Raw genomic sequence first — 15,092 nt, forward strand, 5'->3', positions numbered from 1 at the left:
GCAGCAAGCTCTATATTCTGCGTTTTTCACGCAACGCAGGCCCCATAGAAGTGAATGGGGCTGCGTGAAAATCGCAAGCATCCGCAAGCAAGTGCGGATGCGGTGCGATTTTCACGCACGGTTGCTAGGAGACGATCGGGATGGAGACCCGATCATTATTATTTTCCCTTATAACATGGTTATAAGGGAAAATAATAGCATTCTGAATACAGAATGCATAGTAAAACAGCGCTGGAGGGGTTAAAATAATAATAATAATAATTAAACTCACCTTAGTCCACTTGATCGCGGCCCGGCATCTCCTTCTGTCTCCTTTGCTGAACAGGACCTGTGGTGAGCATTAATTACAGGTAAAGGACCTTTGGTGACGTCACTCTGGTCATCACATGATCCATCACATGATCTTTTACCATGGTGATGGATCATGTGATGACCGGAGTGACGTCACCAAAGGTCCTTTACCTGTAATTAATGCTCACCACAGGTCCTGTTCAGCAAAGGAGACAGAAGGAGATGCCGGCATCGCGATCAAGTGGACAAAGGTGAGTTAAATTTTTATTATTTTTTTTTAACCCCTCCAGCGCTAGTTTACTATGCATTCTGTATTCAGAATGCTATTATTTTCCCTTATAACTATGTTATAAGGGGAAATAATACAATCTACAGAACATCGATCGCAAGCCCGAACTTCTGTGAAGAAGTTCGGGTTTGGGTACCAAACATGCGCGATTTTTCTCACGCGAGTGCAAAACGCATTACAATGTTTTGCACTCGTGCGGAAAAATCGCGGGTGTTCCCGCAACGCACCCGCACATTTTCCCGCAACGCCCGTGTGAAAGATGCCTAAGAGCTCTTTCACACAAGCGTGACGGATTGGCTCCGGATGCGTTCAGGGTGCATTCAGTGAAACTCGCACCATTTTGCAAGCAGGTTCAGTCAGTTTTGTCTGCGATTGCGTTCAGTTGTTCCGTTTTTTCTGTGCGGGTGCAATGCGTTTAGATGCGTTTTTTATGAGCGTCATAAAAAACTGAAGGTTTACAAACAACATCTCCTAGCAACCATCAGTGAAAAACGCATTGCATCCGCAAGCAAGCCCCATTCACTTCTATGACCCCTTTCACACGGGCGTTGCGGGAAAATGTGCGGGTGCGTTGCGGGAACACCCGCGATTTTTCCGAGCGAGTGCAAAACATTGTAATCCGTTTTGCACTCGCGTGAGAAAAATCACGCATGTTTGGTACCCAAACCCGAACTTCTTTACAGAAGTTCGGGCTTGGGTTAGGTGTTCTGTAGATGTTATTATTTTCCCTTATAACATGGTTATAAGGGAAAATAATAGCATTCTGAATACAGAATGCTTAGTAGGTCATCAATTGAGGGTTAAAAAAAAAAAAAAAAATTAACTCACCTTTTCCTCTTGTTCGCGTAGTTCCCGGTCTCTTCTTTACTTCTTTAATGATGAGCTGTGGGCTAAAGGACCTTTGGTGACGTCAGATCACATGCTCCAATCACATGGTCCATCACCGTGGTGATGGACCATGTGATTGGAGCATGTGATCTGACGTCACCACAGGTCCTAGCCGATAGTTCATCTTTTAAGAAGTAAAGAAGAGACCGGGAACTACGCGAACAAGAGGAGAAGGTGAGTTAATTTTTATTTATTTTTTTAACCCTCAATTGATCACCTACTAAGCATTCTGTATTCAGAATGCTATTATTTTACCTTATAACCATGTTATAAGGGAAAATAATACAGTGAATAGACTGTCACCGAGCAACCATGCGTGAAAATCGCACCGCATCCGCACTTGCTTGCGGATGCTAGCGATTTTCAGGCAACCCCATTCACTTCTATGGGGCCTGCGTTGCGTGAAAAACGCTGAATATAGAGCATGCTGCGATTTTCACGCAACGCACAAGTGATGCGTGAAAATCACCGCTCATGTGAACAGCCCCATAGAAATGAATGGGTCGGTATTCAGTGCGGGTGCAATGTGTTCACGTCACGCTCGTGTGAAAGGGGCCTTATACAGGTTCCCAGGCCCATATTATATATTTAATGAGATCATAAGAGAGGGGGAAGGGAAAACTAACTGGGACTGTGTATATAAAATGATGAGACATCACAGATACCAGAACCAGATGTCCATATCATGTCCTATTATATGAAGCCTTCACTTACAAATGAGGCTTTGTAGCTACAATGCCATGACTGGTGGATGGTGGGCGGGTGGCCGGTCACAGGTGAGCAGGTCCAGCAGCATTCAGTGTGACGTCTTCTGCTCATTGCTGTCCTGTTGCACAGACCTTTCCTCCTGGGCCGATCTCTAATGTCGCTGACTGCCTGCTTACATGTCTAACGCTGGCCGCTTGCCCTGGAGACCTGAGAAGAGGCTGATCCTCTGGTTTGAAGCTGGCATTATCGGCTCTTCTGTTCTTGCATTATGGGCTCTATTGTGAAGCTGGCACCATTAAAGTCGTTTTCCAGCGAAACCAAAATAGTTGGCAGTGGGGTCAGAGTGGCTTAAAAACATAAAAAAACAATATATATATAGCTCCACCGAGCCCCCGCAGCTGCCATTTTAATGCTGCTTGGATCCGCCCTGCTTTCTACTTCCAGCTCCTGTCGCGACATGCAGGAAATGTTCCGAAATCCATGTCCCGCCTCAGCCGGTGATTGATTGAGTGCAGGCAGTTCTTGCATATAAAGATGGGAGCTGGAAGTAGAGAGCAGCAGGGACCTGGACAGCGCCAGGGGGATCAATGGAGGAGAGAATGGCTTAATTTAGGTTTTTAATCCACTTTTACCCCTCTGACCCAATTTGAAACTTAAAGGGATTCTCCAAGATTTTGATATTTATAGACAATCCTTAAGACCTCTTTACATGGAACGACAGAGCAGCAGATTATCGGGAAGGAACAATCCTACTGTTCCTATAACGCGATTATCTTTAAGACTCTCGGCCCATGTAAAGAGCCCTTTAGGATGTTTCACCAATATCAGATTGGCGGGGGTCCGACACCCCACACCCCTGCTTACCAGCTGTTGGGAAGTAGCTTCGGCGGAGGAACTACACATCTCCGTCCACTGTGTAGTGTATGGACCTGGTTACTGCAGTGCTGCTCCCGTTCACTCAGCTACTCCCCAACAGCTGATTGGTGGGGTGCGGAGTCTCAGACCCCAAACCAGTCTGATATTAATAACCAGTCTGATATAATAACCTATAAGAATTTAGAAATCCTCAGGTGACCCTATACTGCCGCCATATCATGCCTAATAGTAATTTCTCCCTTTAGCGTCTGGAAAGAGATGGAACGGTCAGATTTCCAGAGGATTACTCGTCAGCACATCCGCAGACACAGGATACGTTCTGGGAGCCTGTGCTTCAGAAAATGCAGACTATATCCTGCGGTAAACAGCAGCCTGTATTCTGCTGACAGATTACCACATTTATCAGAACACTACACAATGGAAATAAAGACACAGACACAAGATGTAAGGGAGGGGGCGAAAATAACCATTTATTTCTACTTATAGGAGGGGGGATTTTTATGAGGGGAATTTTAGGGCTGAGTTGATCCTGAGGAAGGCGAAAACCCCATAAGAGGAAAGAGCCAATTGTCCTCAAGGAGCAAAAATTCCTTCCCGACCCCAAATATGGCGATCAGAATGAATCCCAGGATCAAAGCAGTTATCTATCCTATCTGATTCCTATAGATATGATATTAATATAAATTTTTATTTTATAAATTTATTTTTAATTCTATTTACTATATATTTATAAGTGAAATGGAAAATGTATGGAACTAAACCTATTTGTAGACTGTTGATCCAGAGGAAGGCGAAAACCCCCTTGAGGAATGAGCCAATTATCCTCTTTTTAAGGGGGAAAAATTCCTTCCCGACCCCAAATATGGCGATCAGAAAAAATCCCAAGATCAAAAGTCACTACCTAACCTACCTAGTATAAAAAAAACATTTTTAAATATTTTTTATATTTTTAATGATCTAATATTTGTATGTCCTACATTGTATGAAACTAAAGCTAAACCTAAGTTATTTTTTTATTTTTATTGTTTAAATAAATTTTTATGTCTATTTAATATATATTATTACTATCAATTTATGTGTGAAATGTAAAGTGTATTAAGCTAAACCTATGTGTAGACTGTTGATCCAGAGGAAGGCGAAAACCCCCTTGAGGAATGAGCCAATTATCCTCTTTTTAAGGGGGAAAAATTCCTTCCCGACCCCAAATATGGCGATCAGAACAAGTCCCAGGATCAAAAGTCACTACCTAACCTGCTTAGTATAAATAATTTTTTGTTTTTTATTTATATTTTTCTAATCTAATATACCTATTTTATTTGATATATTTTTTTATTTTTAAATTAAGATAAATATGTGTAGTGAAGATCTCTAATACTAAACCTATTTAAGGCTGAGATGATCCTGGGGAAGGCAAAAACCCCCTTGAGGAATGAGCCAATTGTCCTCAAGGGGGAAAAATTCCTTCCCGACCCCAAATATGGCGATCAGAACAAGTCCCAGGATCGGAGCCGATATCTATATCTATTAGTCCTATGTGTCTGTATGTCAGTGTGTCTATATGTGTATCTATGTCTCTATACTTATATCTATGTCTCTATACTTATATCTATCTATATGTGTGTAGTGTGATGTGTGTGATGCATGTTAAGCCTCATTCTCACATGTCAGTGTTCGGTCAGTGATTTCCATCAGTGATTTTGAGCCAAACCAGGTGTGACTCTAAACACAGAACAGGTGCAGATCTTTCCCTTATACCTTATGTCTGTGGAGGCTTCACGCCTGGTTTTGGCTCACAATCGCTGATGGAAATCACTGACCAAAACACTGACATGTGAATGAGGCATTACTTACCAGGCCTGTACATAGATGTTGTTAGAAGTTGGTGAGTTCAGGGATAACAGCCGCTCTGGTAAGATCTCTGCTATCTGCCCCAGGGCTACAATATGCGGCTATTTCTCCTGAACTCACCGGATGCCAGATGGGATCAAGCACAGGCCGCTCCTGGGGTGTAGAGGGTCTTCAGGAGGAGGTGGTGATGTCTGATGCCGGCGAGATATTGGAGGATGCCGAGTCAAGGTCCGGGGCAACAACATGATGGAAAATAAGCAGCAATAAGATGGTAAAAAGAGGATGTTGCAGGCAAGCCGAGGTCTTCTACAGCAGCAGAGACGTGGGGCAGGAGGCACAAAGCTCTGGGCAGGAGGCGCGGGCCGATCCTGCAAGACATAACAGAGCGCTGTTAGTTTTATCTATTGTGGATGTAGAAAAGTGACCCACAGTAACATGACTTATCCTGATCAGATTTCTACCTGATATATTAAAATGTAAAATTCTGCAGATCCACCAAAATACATCTTTAAGTATCATTCAGACGACCGTGTGAATGGGTCCACATCCGCTCCGCAATTTTGATGAACAGGTGCGGACCCATTAATTTCAATAGGGCCGCAAAAGATACGGACAGCACACCGTGTGCTCTCAGCATCCATAGATCCGTTCCGCAGCCCCGCAGAAAAAAAAGAAGATAGAGCGAATTCTATTCTTGTCTGCAATCACGGACAAGAATAGTAATTTCTATGATTGTGCCGGCCATTTGGGGATCGCAAACTGCGGAACGCACACAGCCGGTATCCGTGTTTTGCAGATCTGCAATATGCGGACTGCAAAACACTATCGCGTCTGAATGAGCCCTTAGTATGAGTCCATACTAGGACTTTTGCAAATGTCCATTAGATTTTCTAAAAACAGCTATAACTCAGGAGAGGATGACTCGGAGACTAATATTATTTTTGAAGAACTGTTCTTTATAAACTCTCCAATGTATGTGAAATGCATGGCTATGATGGTAGGTGTCCAGTGTATATAGGTATGTACAGATATGTGCAGAGGGAGCTCACCAGATGGTCGTGGATCCCCTCACAGTTTGGACCTTTTCACCATCCTAAGAAGAAGCAGAGACACAGTGATTGGACAGGTGACAGGTCCAGAAGAACAATGATGATGACCACAGAGGTGAGACTGAAAACATCATCAGTAGAGGAGGGGGATCTTACCGGGCCAAGCTTGGTGACATGTAGGAGAATCCGGCCACGGGGTGAAGGGGTGTGGTATCCTCCGGCCACAGCAGATGTTGGTTCTCCAGAGCTGCCCTGAATGGTACACATGGTGGCTGTGCTCTCCTCTCCTCCAGGTCCTCCCAGACAATGGTGTTAAAGAATGGATGGTCTCTGATGTTCTTATACACACCCAGCCGCCTCTCTGGGTTTTTACGCAGCAGTTTTTTCAAAAGGTGTTGTACATCAGCGTCCAGCCAAGATGGGATGTCTGCCTTGGCTGTGGTGATGGATTTGCACACCTCTTCACTGATGGAGCCATAGTAAAATGGGGAGCATCCTGATGACATCCTGGACACTACAATACCCAGGCTCCACCAGTCAACTGCTGTGTAATACTCCAATCCGGCAATCACCTCCGGGGCCATATACACATCTGTGCCCGTCACTCCACTGGTCTTACTGGAGGAGGTGACGCCGTCTTGGGCCAGACCCAGGTCAATGATGCGGATGTGTCCATCCTTGTCCAGCATGATGTTATCTGGCTTTATGTCTCTGAAATAAGGGGACAGATAAAGAAAAGAGAATGGTGAATCTGTCCAGTGAGGCACTGACACAGAATACATGGGACATCAGGACTCTAGGAAAGCTGGGTGCATTACTTCCACCATTACAGGGAGATGTGGGGAGGTTCTTCTTACCGGTGGACGATGTTGTGTCCATGGAGGAACTGGAGGCCACACACAATCTCTGCTGTGTAGAATCTGACGGAGAGGACAGGGTGTAGTGTCAATGACATGAAATCCTTCTCTAGCAATTCCCTAACATTATGTTACTACCTTATTATCTGTCACCACCAGCAGAGCGGAGGCGCTGTTTATGACAGCCTGTTTTCCCTCCATTCTCTGCCTTCGTCTCAGTCTGACCTGTCATGTCTCCTTTTATTTTCCACCCTTCAGTCACTTTCTTTTCAGTATTTTCCTCTCTGTCTCCTGATCGGTCATTTACTCACCTTACGTTGTTGATGTTCAAGTAGCCGCACAGATCGATTAAATCCTCCAGGCTGCCGCCGGACAGATACTCGGTGACGAAATAGGCCCGCTCCTGTGTCTGATGTGCGGCATAGAGGTGGCACAGGAACGGGCAGTCTCGGGCCGCCAGGAGTATCCGCCGCTCTCTCATTAAAATTGCTGCATTGTCCCCTCTTTTGTTGATAATCTTAATGGCCGTGTAGGTGTTCCGGCGGGGGACTGATGCCAGGACCACCTGAAGAGGACAAATGGAAGTGGTCACAGGGGAATTCTTCTACATTTATTACATGGGGGATTTATCTCCAGGGGTTTCTGGCTATTCAGCTAAGGCTACTTTCACATTAGTGTTTTTTGCCGATCCATAATACAACCGCATGCATCCGTCATGAACGGATCCGGTTGTATTATGTCTTCTATAGCTATGACAGATCCGTCATGAACACCATTGAAAGTCAATAGGGAACAGATCAGTTTTCTATTGTGTCAGAGAAAACGGATCCGTCCCCATTGACTTACATTGTGTGTCAGGACGGATCCGTCTTGCTCCGCAGCACATGGCGGACAGAAAAACGCTAAAGGTAGTGTTTTGGTGTCCGCCTCCAGAGCGGAATGGTGACTGAACGGAGGCAAACTGATGCAATCTGAGCGGATCCTTTTCCATTCAGAATGCATTAGGGCAAAACTGATCCGTTTTTGGACCGCTTGCGAGAGCCCATGACGGATCTCAGAAACAGAAAGCTAAAACGCTAGTGTGAAAGTAGCCTTAGGCCTCTTGCACACGGCCGTTTTTTTTCCCTGTTTACTGGCCGTTTTTTGCGTTCCTTATACGGTCCGTATACGCAACCATTCATTTCAATGGTTCCGCAAAAAAAACTGAATGTACTCCGTATGCATTCCGTTTCCGTATTTCCGTTATTCCGTTCCGTTTTAACATAGAACATGTCCTATTATTGCCCGCAAATCACGTTCCGTGGCTCCATTCAAGTCAATGGGTCCGCAAAAAAAACGGAACACATACGGAAATGCATCCGTATGTCTTCCGTTTCCGTTCCGTTCTTTGCTGAACCATCTATTGAAAATGTTATGCCCAGTCCAATTTTATCTATGTAATTACTGTATACTGTATATGCCATACGGAAAAACGGAACGGAAAAATGGAACAGAAACGGAAACACAACGGAAGCAAAAAACGGAACAACGGATCCGTGAAAAACGGACCGCAAAACACTGAAAAAGCCATACGGTCGTGTGCAATAGGCCTAAGAACGAGGAATGAGGGAAGTGGTCGTCAGTCAGGTAACATCCAGACCCTACAGCTGCACAAAAGTGAGGATCACAAAATAAAATCCCGATAAGGTCCATACAGATATGGGTCACCAATCATGGGACCCTACTGTTACACCACATCAAGAGAGCTACAAGGGGGAACCATTATTATCTACATTTTCACATTTAATCCAATTTGTTTAAGAAATATCTTCACAATAACCACATAAGAGGTGAAAACAGAACATTGAGCATTAATCCCCATTACCAGTGATTAAAAGGACTATGATGTGATAGGAACCAAACTATAAGATCATGTATTTCCATATAGCAGGCCCTTCAGTAAGAACGCCTGTTCAGTTTTGGAACACACAGAATGAAAGGGTCTTATGGAAGACCCTCACTGCACCAAACATTGGTGTATCCTTACCCTGTTAAGACTGTAGTAGACAGGCTCATCAGCAAGCAGTATCCCAGCAATCGCTGCTAGCTAGTGGAGGAGACCACTGCTATTACGTGCAGCGATTTGTGCAGCATGGGGAGGAGTAGTCGCTATGCCATTGCTCGTCCTCATACTGTCTAGCGGTTGCTGGCGGTAGATCGCTATTGAACAACATGATCTGCTGCCGGCAAGCGCTGATTTTTAAGCATGCTTAAAGAACAGAATTCGCCGATGAAAGAGCTTTTACTTGTTAATCAGGCAATCAGCATCAGTATTACACTGCAAGATGATTGCTAACGAGCGTTCATACAAACGCTCATTAGCGATTATCGGCAGAAATATCGGTCAGTGTAATACAGGCTTTACTCTCTGCACTGGATATCCTGCCCTAAGTATCTGAACCATGGAGCTCCCACCCTGACAAGGGCGACCGCGTCCAGACCACGGCCCTTATATTGTACTAGGAGACCCTGCAATTCCCTAATAGTCGGTCACACAGTGAATGATCCCTAGGCCTTTCATCTGTGGAGGAAATGAGTGAGCGGACATATTGTGGTGTCTGTTCTTGGGAAGGTTCTGCGGATTTTTCTTTTACCATATCACATAGGAATAACTAAGGACAGTGTAGATAGGGGCGGTAATGTTACTGGAGGTCTCAGCACTAGAGATAGAAAGGACTGAACATAGGAGCAGAGAACTTTCTGGAATGCCTGTCACTTATCCAGATGTAGAAATGTACAGTTAGCCTCTTAGGAGTCTGAAATGGCTGATAACAGAAGACAATAGACTGCATCTAGCTGCACAGAAGATGGAAATCATGTAGAATTAGGATCTCTGTCTCTATAGCAGGAAATAAGAAGTAATAAAACTTACTACACCAAAGCCGCCCCTACCCAGCACCTGATGGATGGTGAAGCGAGTGATGTTTAATTTGGGGTAGGGGCTGGGTGCTCCAGGGTCCTGGCTGCTGCCGGCTCTTGGCTCCTCATCCTCCAATACTCTGGCCTTCTCTCCTCTCCTCTTCTTCATCTCCTTGGATCCGCTCTCGTTGTCCTCTTCCCTCTTTCTCTTCTCATCTTCTCTCTTCTTTTCTCTCTTCTTCCTCTTCATCTCCTTGGATCCGCTCTCGTTGTCCTCTTCCCTCTTTCTCTTCTCATCTTCTCTCTTCTTTTCTCTCTTCTTCCTCTTCATCTCCTTGGAGTTCTTGCTGTTCTTCTCCGTCTTTCTCTTCTTATCTTCTCTCTCTTCGCCGTCTTCTCTGTGTCCAGTGGACGCCATTCTCTCTTCTCCTGTCGGGTTCAGTCCAGTCGCTGTCGATGACAGTTGAAAATGAACGGCAGTTGGTCGTGTGCAGGTGCATAAGGTCAGAGGTCATGGAAGCCTCAGGTGGCACCTGCCTGCCAGTGGTGCATGGACCTGCTCTGCCATCTACACTGTGATATGGGCATCAGGAGTGGTGGTCCAGTGTCTAGAGAAATGGAGACATTCATGGCCGTGTCTTCTAGTGCTATATTATTAGGAGATGGGGGAGGGGATGGGACCTTTATATCTGGGGTGGCAGTGGTGTCCGTAGTTCTTTAGAAACTCTGCACTTGTGTGGAAATTCACATGAACCAGGTGGAGAAATAAACCATAAATTGTACTTGCTGCAAATGTCAGGAATAATAAAGCCTTGTTGGGGTAATTCTGGGTGTACAGGGAGGAGAAGACATTGTGGACAAGAGGAATTGGGTGAAGGAGTCTTCTGTGGAGATTGCATAGGGATTCACCACAATTACAATTTATTCTAAGGTGGGAAATGTTAGAAAGGCTTCATTTGGACAATTTTGGATTGGTCCCAGTTTTAGTAGCCGGCCATGGTTTGTGTGATTGTTGGGGGTGTACATTTTCCATTATGGAAGAATGAGGGTTTCTATACAAGATACTGCCAGGTGTATAGGTGACTTGTTTAACCACCTCCGGACCGCCTAACGCAGGATCGCGTTCCGGAGGTGGCAGCCCTGCGCAGAGTCACGCATATATGCGTCATCTCGCGATGGCCGAGATTTCCTGTGAACGCGCGCACACAGGCGCGCGCGCTCACAGGAACGGAAGGTAAGAGAGTTGATCTCCAGCCTGCCAGCGGCGATCGTTCGCTGGCAGGCTGGAGATGTGTTTTTTTTAACCCCTAACAGGTATATTAGACGCTGTTTTGATAACAGCGTCTAATATACCTGCTACCTGGTCCTCTGGTGGTCCTCTTTGTTTGGATCGACCACCAGAGGACACAGGTAGCTCAGTAAAGTAGCACCAAGCACCACTACACTACACTACACCCCCCCCGTCACTTATTAACCCCTTATTAGCCCCTGATCACCCCTGATCACCCCATATAGACTCCCTGATCACCCCCCTGTCATTGATTACCCCCCTGTAAAGCTCCATTCAGATGTCCGCATGATTTTTACGGATGCACTGATAGATGGATCCGATCCGCAAAACGCATCCGGACGTCTGAATGAAGCCTTACAGGGGCATGATCAATGACTGTGGTGATCACCCCATATAGACTCCCTGATCACCCCCCTGTAAAGCTCCATTCAGATGTCCGCATGATTTTTACGGATGCACTGATAGATGGATCCGATCCGCAAAACGCATCCGGACGTCTGAATGAAGCCTTACAGGGGCATGATCAATGACTGTGGTGATCACCCCATATAGACTCCCTGATCACCCCCCTGTAAAGCTCCATTCAGATGTCCGCATGATTTTTACGGATGCACTGATAGATAGATCCGATCCGCAAAACGCATCCGGACGTCTGAATGAAGCCTTACAGGGGCATGATCAATGACTGTGGTGATCACCCCCCTGTCATTGATTACCCCCCTGTAAATCTCCATTCAGATGTCCGCATGATTTTTACGGATGCACTGATAGATGGATCCGATCCGCAAAACGCATCCGGACGTCTGAATGAAGCCTTACAGGGGCATGATCAATGACTGTGGTGATCACCCCATATAGACTCCCTGATCACCCCCCTGTAAAGCTCCATTCAGATGTCCGCATGATTTTTACGGATGCACTGATAGATGGATCCGATCCGCAAAACGCATCCGGACGTCTGAATGAAGCCTTACAGGGGCATGATCAATGACTGTGGTGATCACCCCATATAGACTCCCTGATCACCCCCCTGTAAAGCTCCATTCAGATGTCCGCATGATTTTTACGGATGCACTGATAGATGGATCCGATCCGCAAAACGCATCCGGACGTCTGAATGAAGCCTTACAGGGGCATGATCAATGACTGTGGTGATCACCCCCCTGTCATTGATTACCCCCCTGTAAAGCTCCATTCAGATGTCCGCATGATTTTTACGGATGCACTGATAGATGGATCCGATCCGCAAAACCATCCGGACGTCTGAATGAAGCCTTACAGGGGCATGATCAATGACTGTGGTGATCACCCCATATAGACTCCCTGATCACCCCCCTGTAAAGCTCCATTCAGATGTCCGCATGATTTTTACGGATGCACTGATAGATGGATCCGATCCGCAAAACGCATCCGGACGTCTGAATGAAGCCTTACAGGGGCATGATCAATGACTGTGGTGATCACCCCATATAGACTCCCTGATCACCCCCCTGTCATTGATCACCCCCCCTGTCATTGATCACCCCCCCTGTCATTGATCACCCCCCCTGTCATTGATCACCCCCCCTGTCATTGATCACCACCCCTGTCATTGATCACCCCCCTGTCATTGATCACCCCCCTGTCATTGATCACCCCTCTGTAAGGCTCCATTCAGACATTTTTTTGGCCCAAGTTAGCGGAATTTTTTATTTTTTTTTCTTACAAAGTCTCATATTCCACTAACTTGTGTCAAAAAATAAAATCTCACATGAACTCACCATACCCCTCACGGAATCCAAATGCGTAAAATTTTTTAGACATTTATATTCCAGACTTCTTCTCACGCTTTAGGGCCCCTAGAATGCCAGGGCAGTATAAATACCCCACATGTGACCCCATTTCGGAAAGAAGACACCCCCAGGTATTCCGTGAGGGGCATATTGAGTCCATGAAAGATTGAAATTTTTGTCCCAAGTTAGCGGAACGGGAGACTTTGTGAGAAAAAAATTAAAAATATCAATTTCCGCTAACTTGTGCCAAAAAAAATTTTTTTCTATGAACTCGCCATGCCCCTCATTGAATACCTTGGGGTGTCTTATTTCCAAAATGGGGTCACATGTGGGGTATTTATACTGCCCTGGCATTCTAGGGGCCCCAAAGCGTGAGAAGAAGTCTGGTATCCAAATGTCTAAAAATGCCCTCCTAAAAGGAATTTGGGCACCTTTGCGCATCTAGGCTGCAAAAAAGTGTCACACATCTGGTATCGCCGTACTCAGGAGAAGTTGGGGAATGTGTTTTGGGGTGTCATTTTACATATACCCATGCTGGGTGAGAGAAATATCTTGGCAAAAGACAACTTTTCCCATTTTTTTTATACAAAGTTGGCATTTGACCAAGATATTTATCTCACCCAGCATGGGTATATGTAAAATGACACCCCAAAACACATTCCCCACCTTCTCCTGAGTACGGCAATACCAGATGTGTGACACTTTTTTGCAGCCTAGGTGGGCAAAGGGGCCCACATTCCAAAGAGCACCTTTCGGATTTCACAGGTCATTTTTTACAGAATTTGATTTCAAACTCCTTACCACACATTTGGGCCCCTAGAATGCCAGGGCAGTATAACTACCCCACAAGTGACCCCATTTTGGAAAGAAGAGACCCCAAGGTATTCGCTGATGGGCATAGTGAGTTCATGGAAGTTTTTATTTTTTGTCACAAGTTAGTGGAATATGAGAATTTGTATGAAAAAAAAAAAAAAAAAAATCATCATTTTCCACTAACTTGTGACAAAAAATAAAAAATTCTAGGAACTTGCCATGCCCCTCACGGAATACCTTGGGGTGTCTTCTTTCCAAAATGGGGTCACTTGTGGGGTAGTTATACTGCCCTGGCATTCTAGGGGCCCAAATGTGTGGTAAGGAGTTTGAAATCAAATTCTGTAAAAAATGACCTGTGAAATCCGAAAGGTGCTCTTTGGAATATGGGCCCCTTTGCCCACCTAGGCTGCAAAAAAGTGTCACACATCTGGTATCTCCGTACTCAGGAGAAGGTGGGGAATGTGTTTTGGGGTGTCATTTTACATATACCCATGCTGGGTGAGAGAAATATCTTGGCAAAAGACAACTTTTCCCATTTTTTTATACAAAGTTGGCATTTGACCAAGATATTTATCTCACCCAGCATGGGTATATGTAAAAAGACACCCCAAAACACATTCCCCACCTTCTCCTGAGTACGGAGATACCAGATGTGTGACACTTTTTTGCAGCCTAGGTGGGCAAAGGTGCCCATATTCCAAAGAGCACCTTTCGGATTTCACAGGTCATTTTTTACAGAATTTGATTTCAAACTCCTTACCACACATTTGGGCCCCTAGAATGCCAGGGCAGTATAACTACCCCACAAGTGACCCCATTTTGGAAAGAAGAGACCCCAAGGTATTTCGTGATGGGCATAGTGAGTTCATAGAAGTTTTTATTTTTTGTCACAAGTTAGTGGAATATGAGACTTTGTAAGAAAAAAAAAAAAATCATCATTTTCCGCTAACTTGTGACAAAAAATAAAAAGTTCTATGAACTCACTATGCCCATCAGCGAATACCTTAGGGTGTCTACTTTACGAAATGGGGTCATTTGTGGGGTGTTTGTACTGTCTGGGCATTGTAGAACCTCAGGAAACATGACAGGTGCTCAGAAAGTCAGAGCTGCTTCAAAAAGCGGAAATTCACATTTTTGTACCATAGTTTGTAAACGCTATAACTTTTACCCAAACCATTTTTTTTTTACCCAAACATTTTTTTTTTATCAAAGACATGTAGAACTATAAATTTAGAGCAAAATTTCTATATGGATCTCGTTTTTTTTGCAAAATTTTACAACTGAAAGTGAAAAATGTCATTTTTTTGCAAAAAAATCGTTAAATTTCGATTAATAACAAAAAAAGTAAAAATGTCAGCAGCAATGAAATACCACCAAATGAAAGCTCTATTAGTGAGAAGAAAAGGAGGTAAAATTCATTTGGGTGGGAAGCTGCATGACCGAGCAATAAATGGTGAAAGTAGTGTAGGTCAGAAGTGTAAAAAGTGGCCTGGTCTTTCAGGGTGTTTAAGC

General features: G+C 44.8%; 1 protein-coding gene across 1 annotated transcript; it reads right to left on the minus strand.

Moving 5' to 3' along the window:
- Positions 1–5,066: 5,066 nt before the first annotated feature.
- LOC120979836 (protein kinase C theta type-like) lies at positions 5,067–10,122 on the minus strand. The gene is made up of 6 exons (XM_040408791.1): positions 9,718–10,122; positions 7,118–7,371; positions 6,807–6,869; positions 6,106–6,660; positions 5,950–5,993; positions 5,067–5,268 (listed from the first exon to the last, which is right to left on the minus strand). The coding sequence occupies exons 1-5, from the start codon at positions 10,120–10,122 to the stop codon at positions 5,969–5,971; spliced, it is 1,302 nt and encodes a 433-aa protein (XP_040264725.1). The 3' UTR covers positions 5,067–5,268; positions 5,950–5,968.
- Positions 10,123–15,092: the final 4,970 nt, after the last annotated feature.

The sequence above is a fragment of the Bufo bufo genome, chromosome 9 (assembly GCF_905171765.1).
Source record: "Bufo bufo chromosome 9, aBufBuf1.1, whole genome shotgun sequence".
Classification (NCBI taxonomy): domain Eukaryota; kingdom Metazoa; phylum Chordata; class Amphibia; order Anura; family Bufonidae; genus Bufo; species Bufo bufo.

Coding starts and splice junctions, on each gene's coding strand:
- LOC120979836 (XM_040408791.1), bottom strand. CDS start 10,122: ATGGCGTCCACTGGACACAGAGAAGACGGCGAAGAGAGAGAAGATAAG. Junction 7,372..9,717: donor GTAGGGGCGGCTTTGGTGTA/GTAAGTTTTATT, acceptor TGTCCTCTTCAG/GTGGTCCTGGCATCAGTCCC. Junction 6,661..6,806: donor GGACACAACATCGTCCACCG/GTAAGAAGAACC, acceptor CCCTTATTTCAG/AGACATAAAGCCAGATAACA.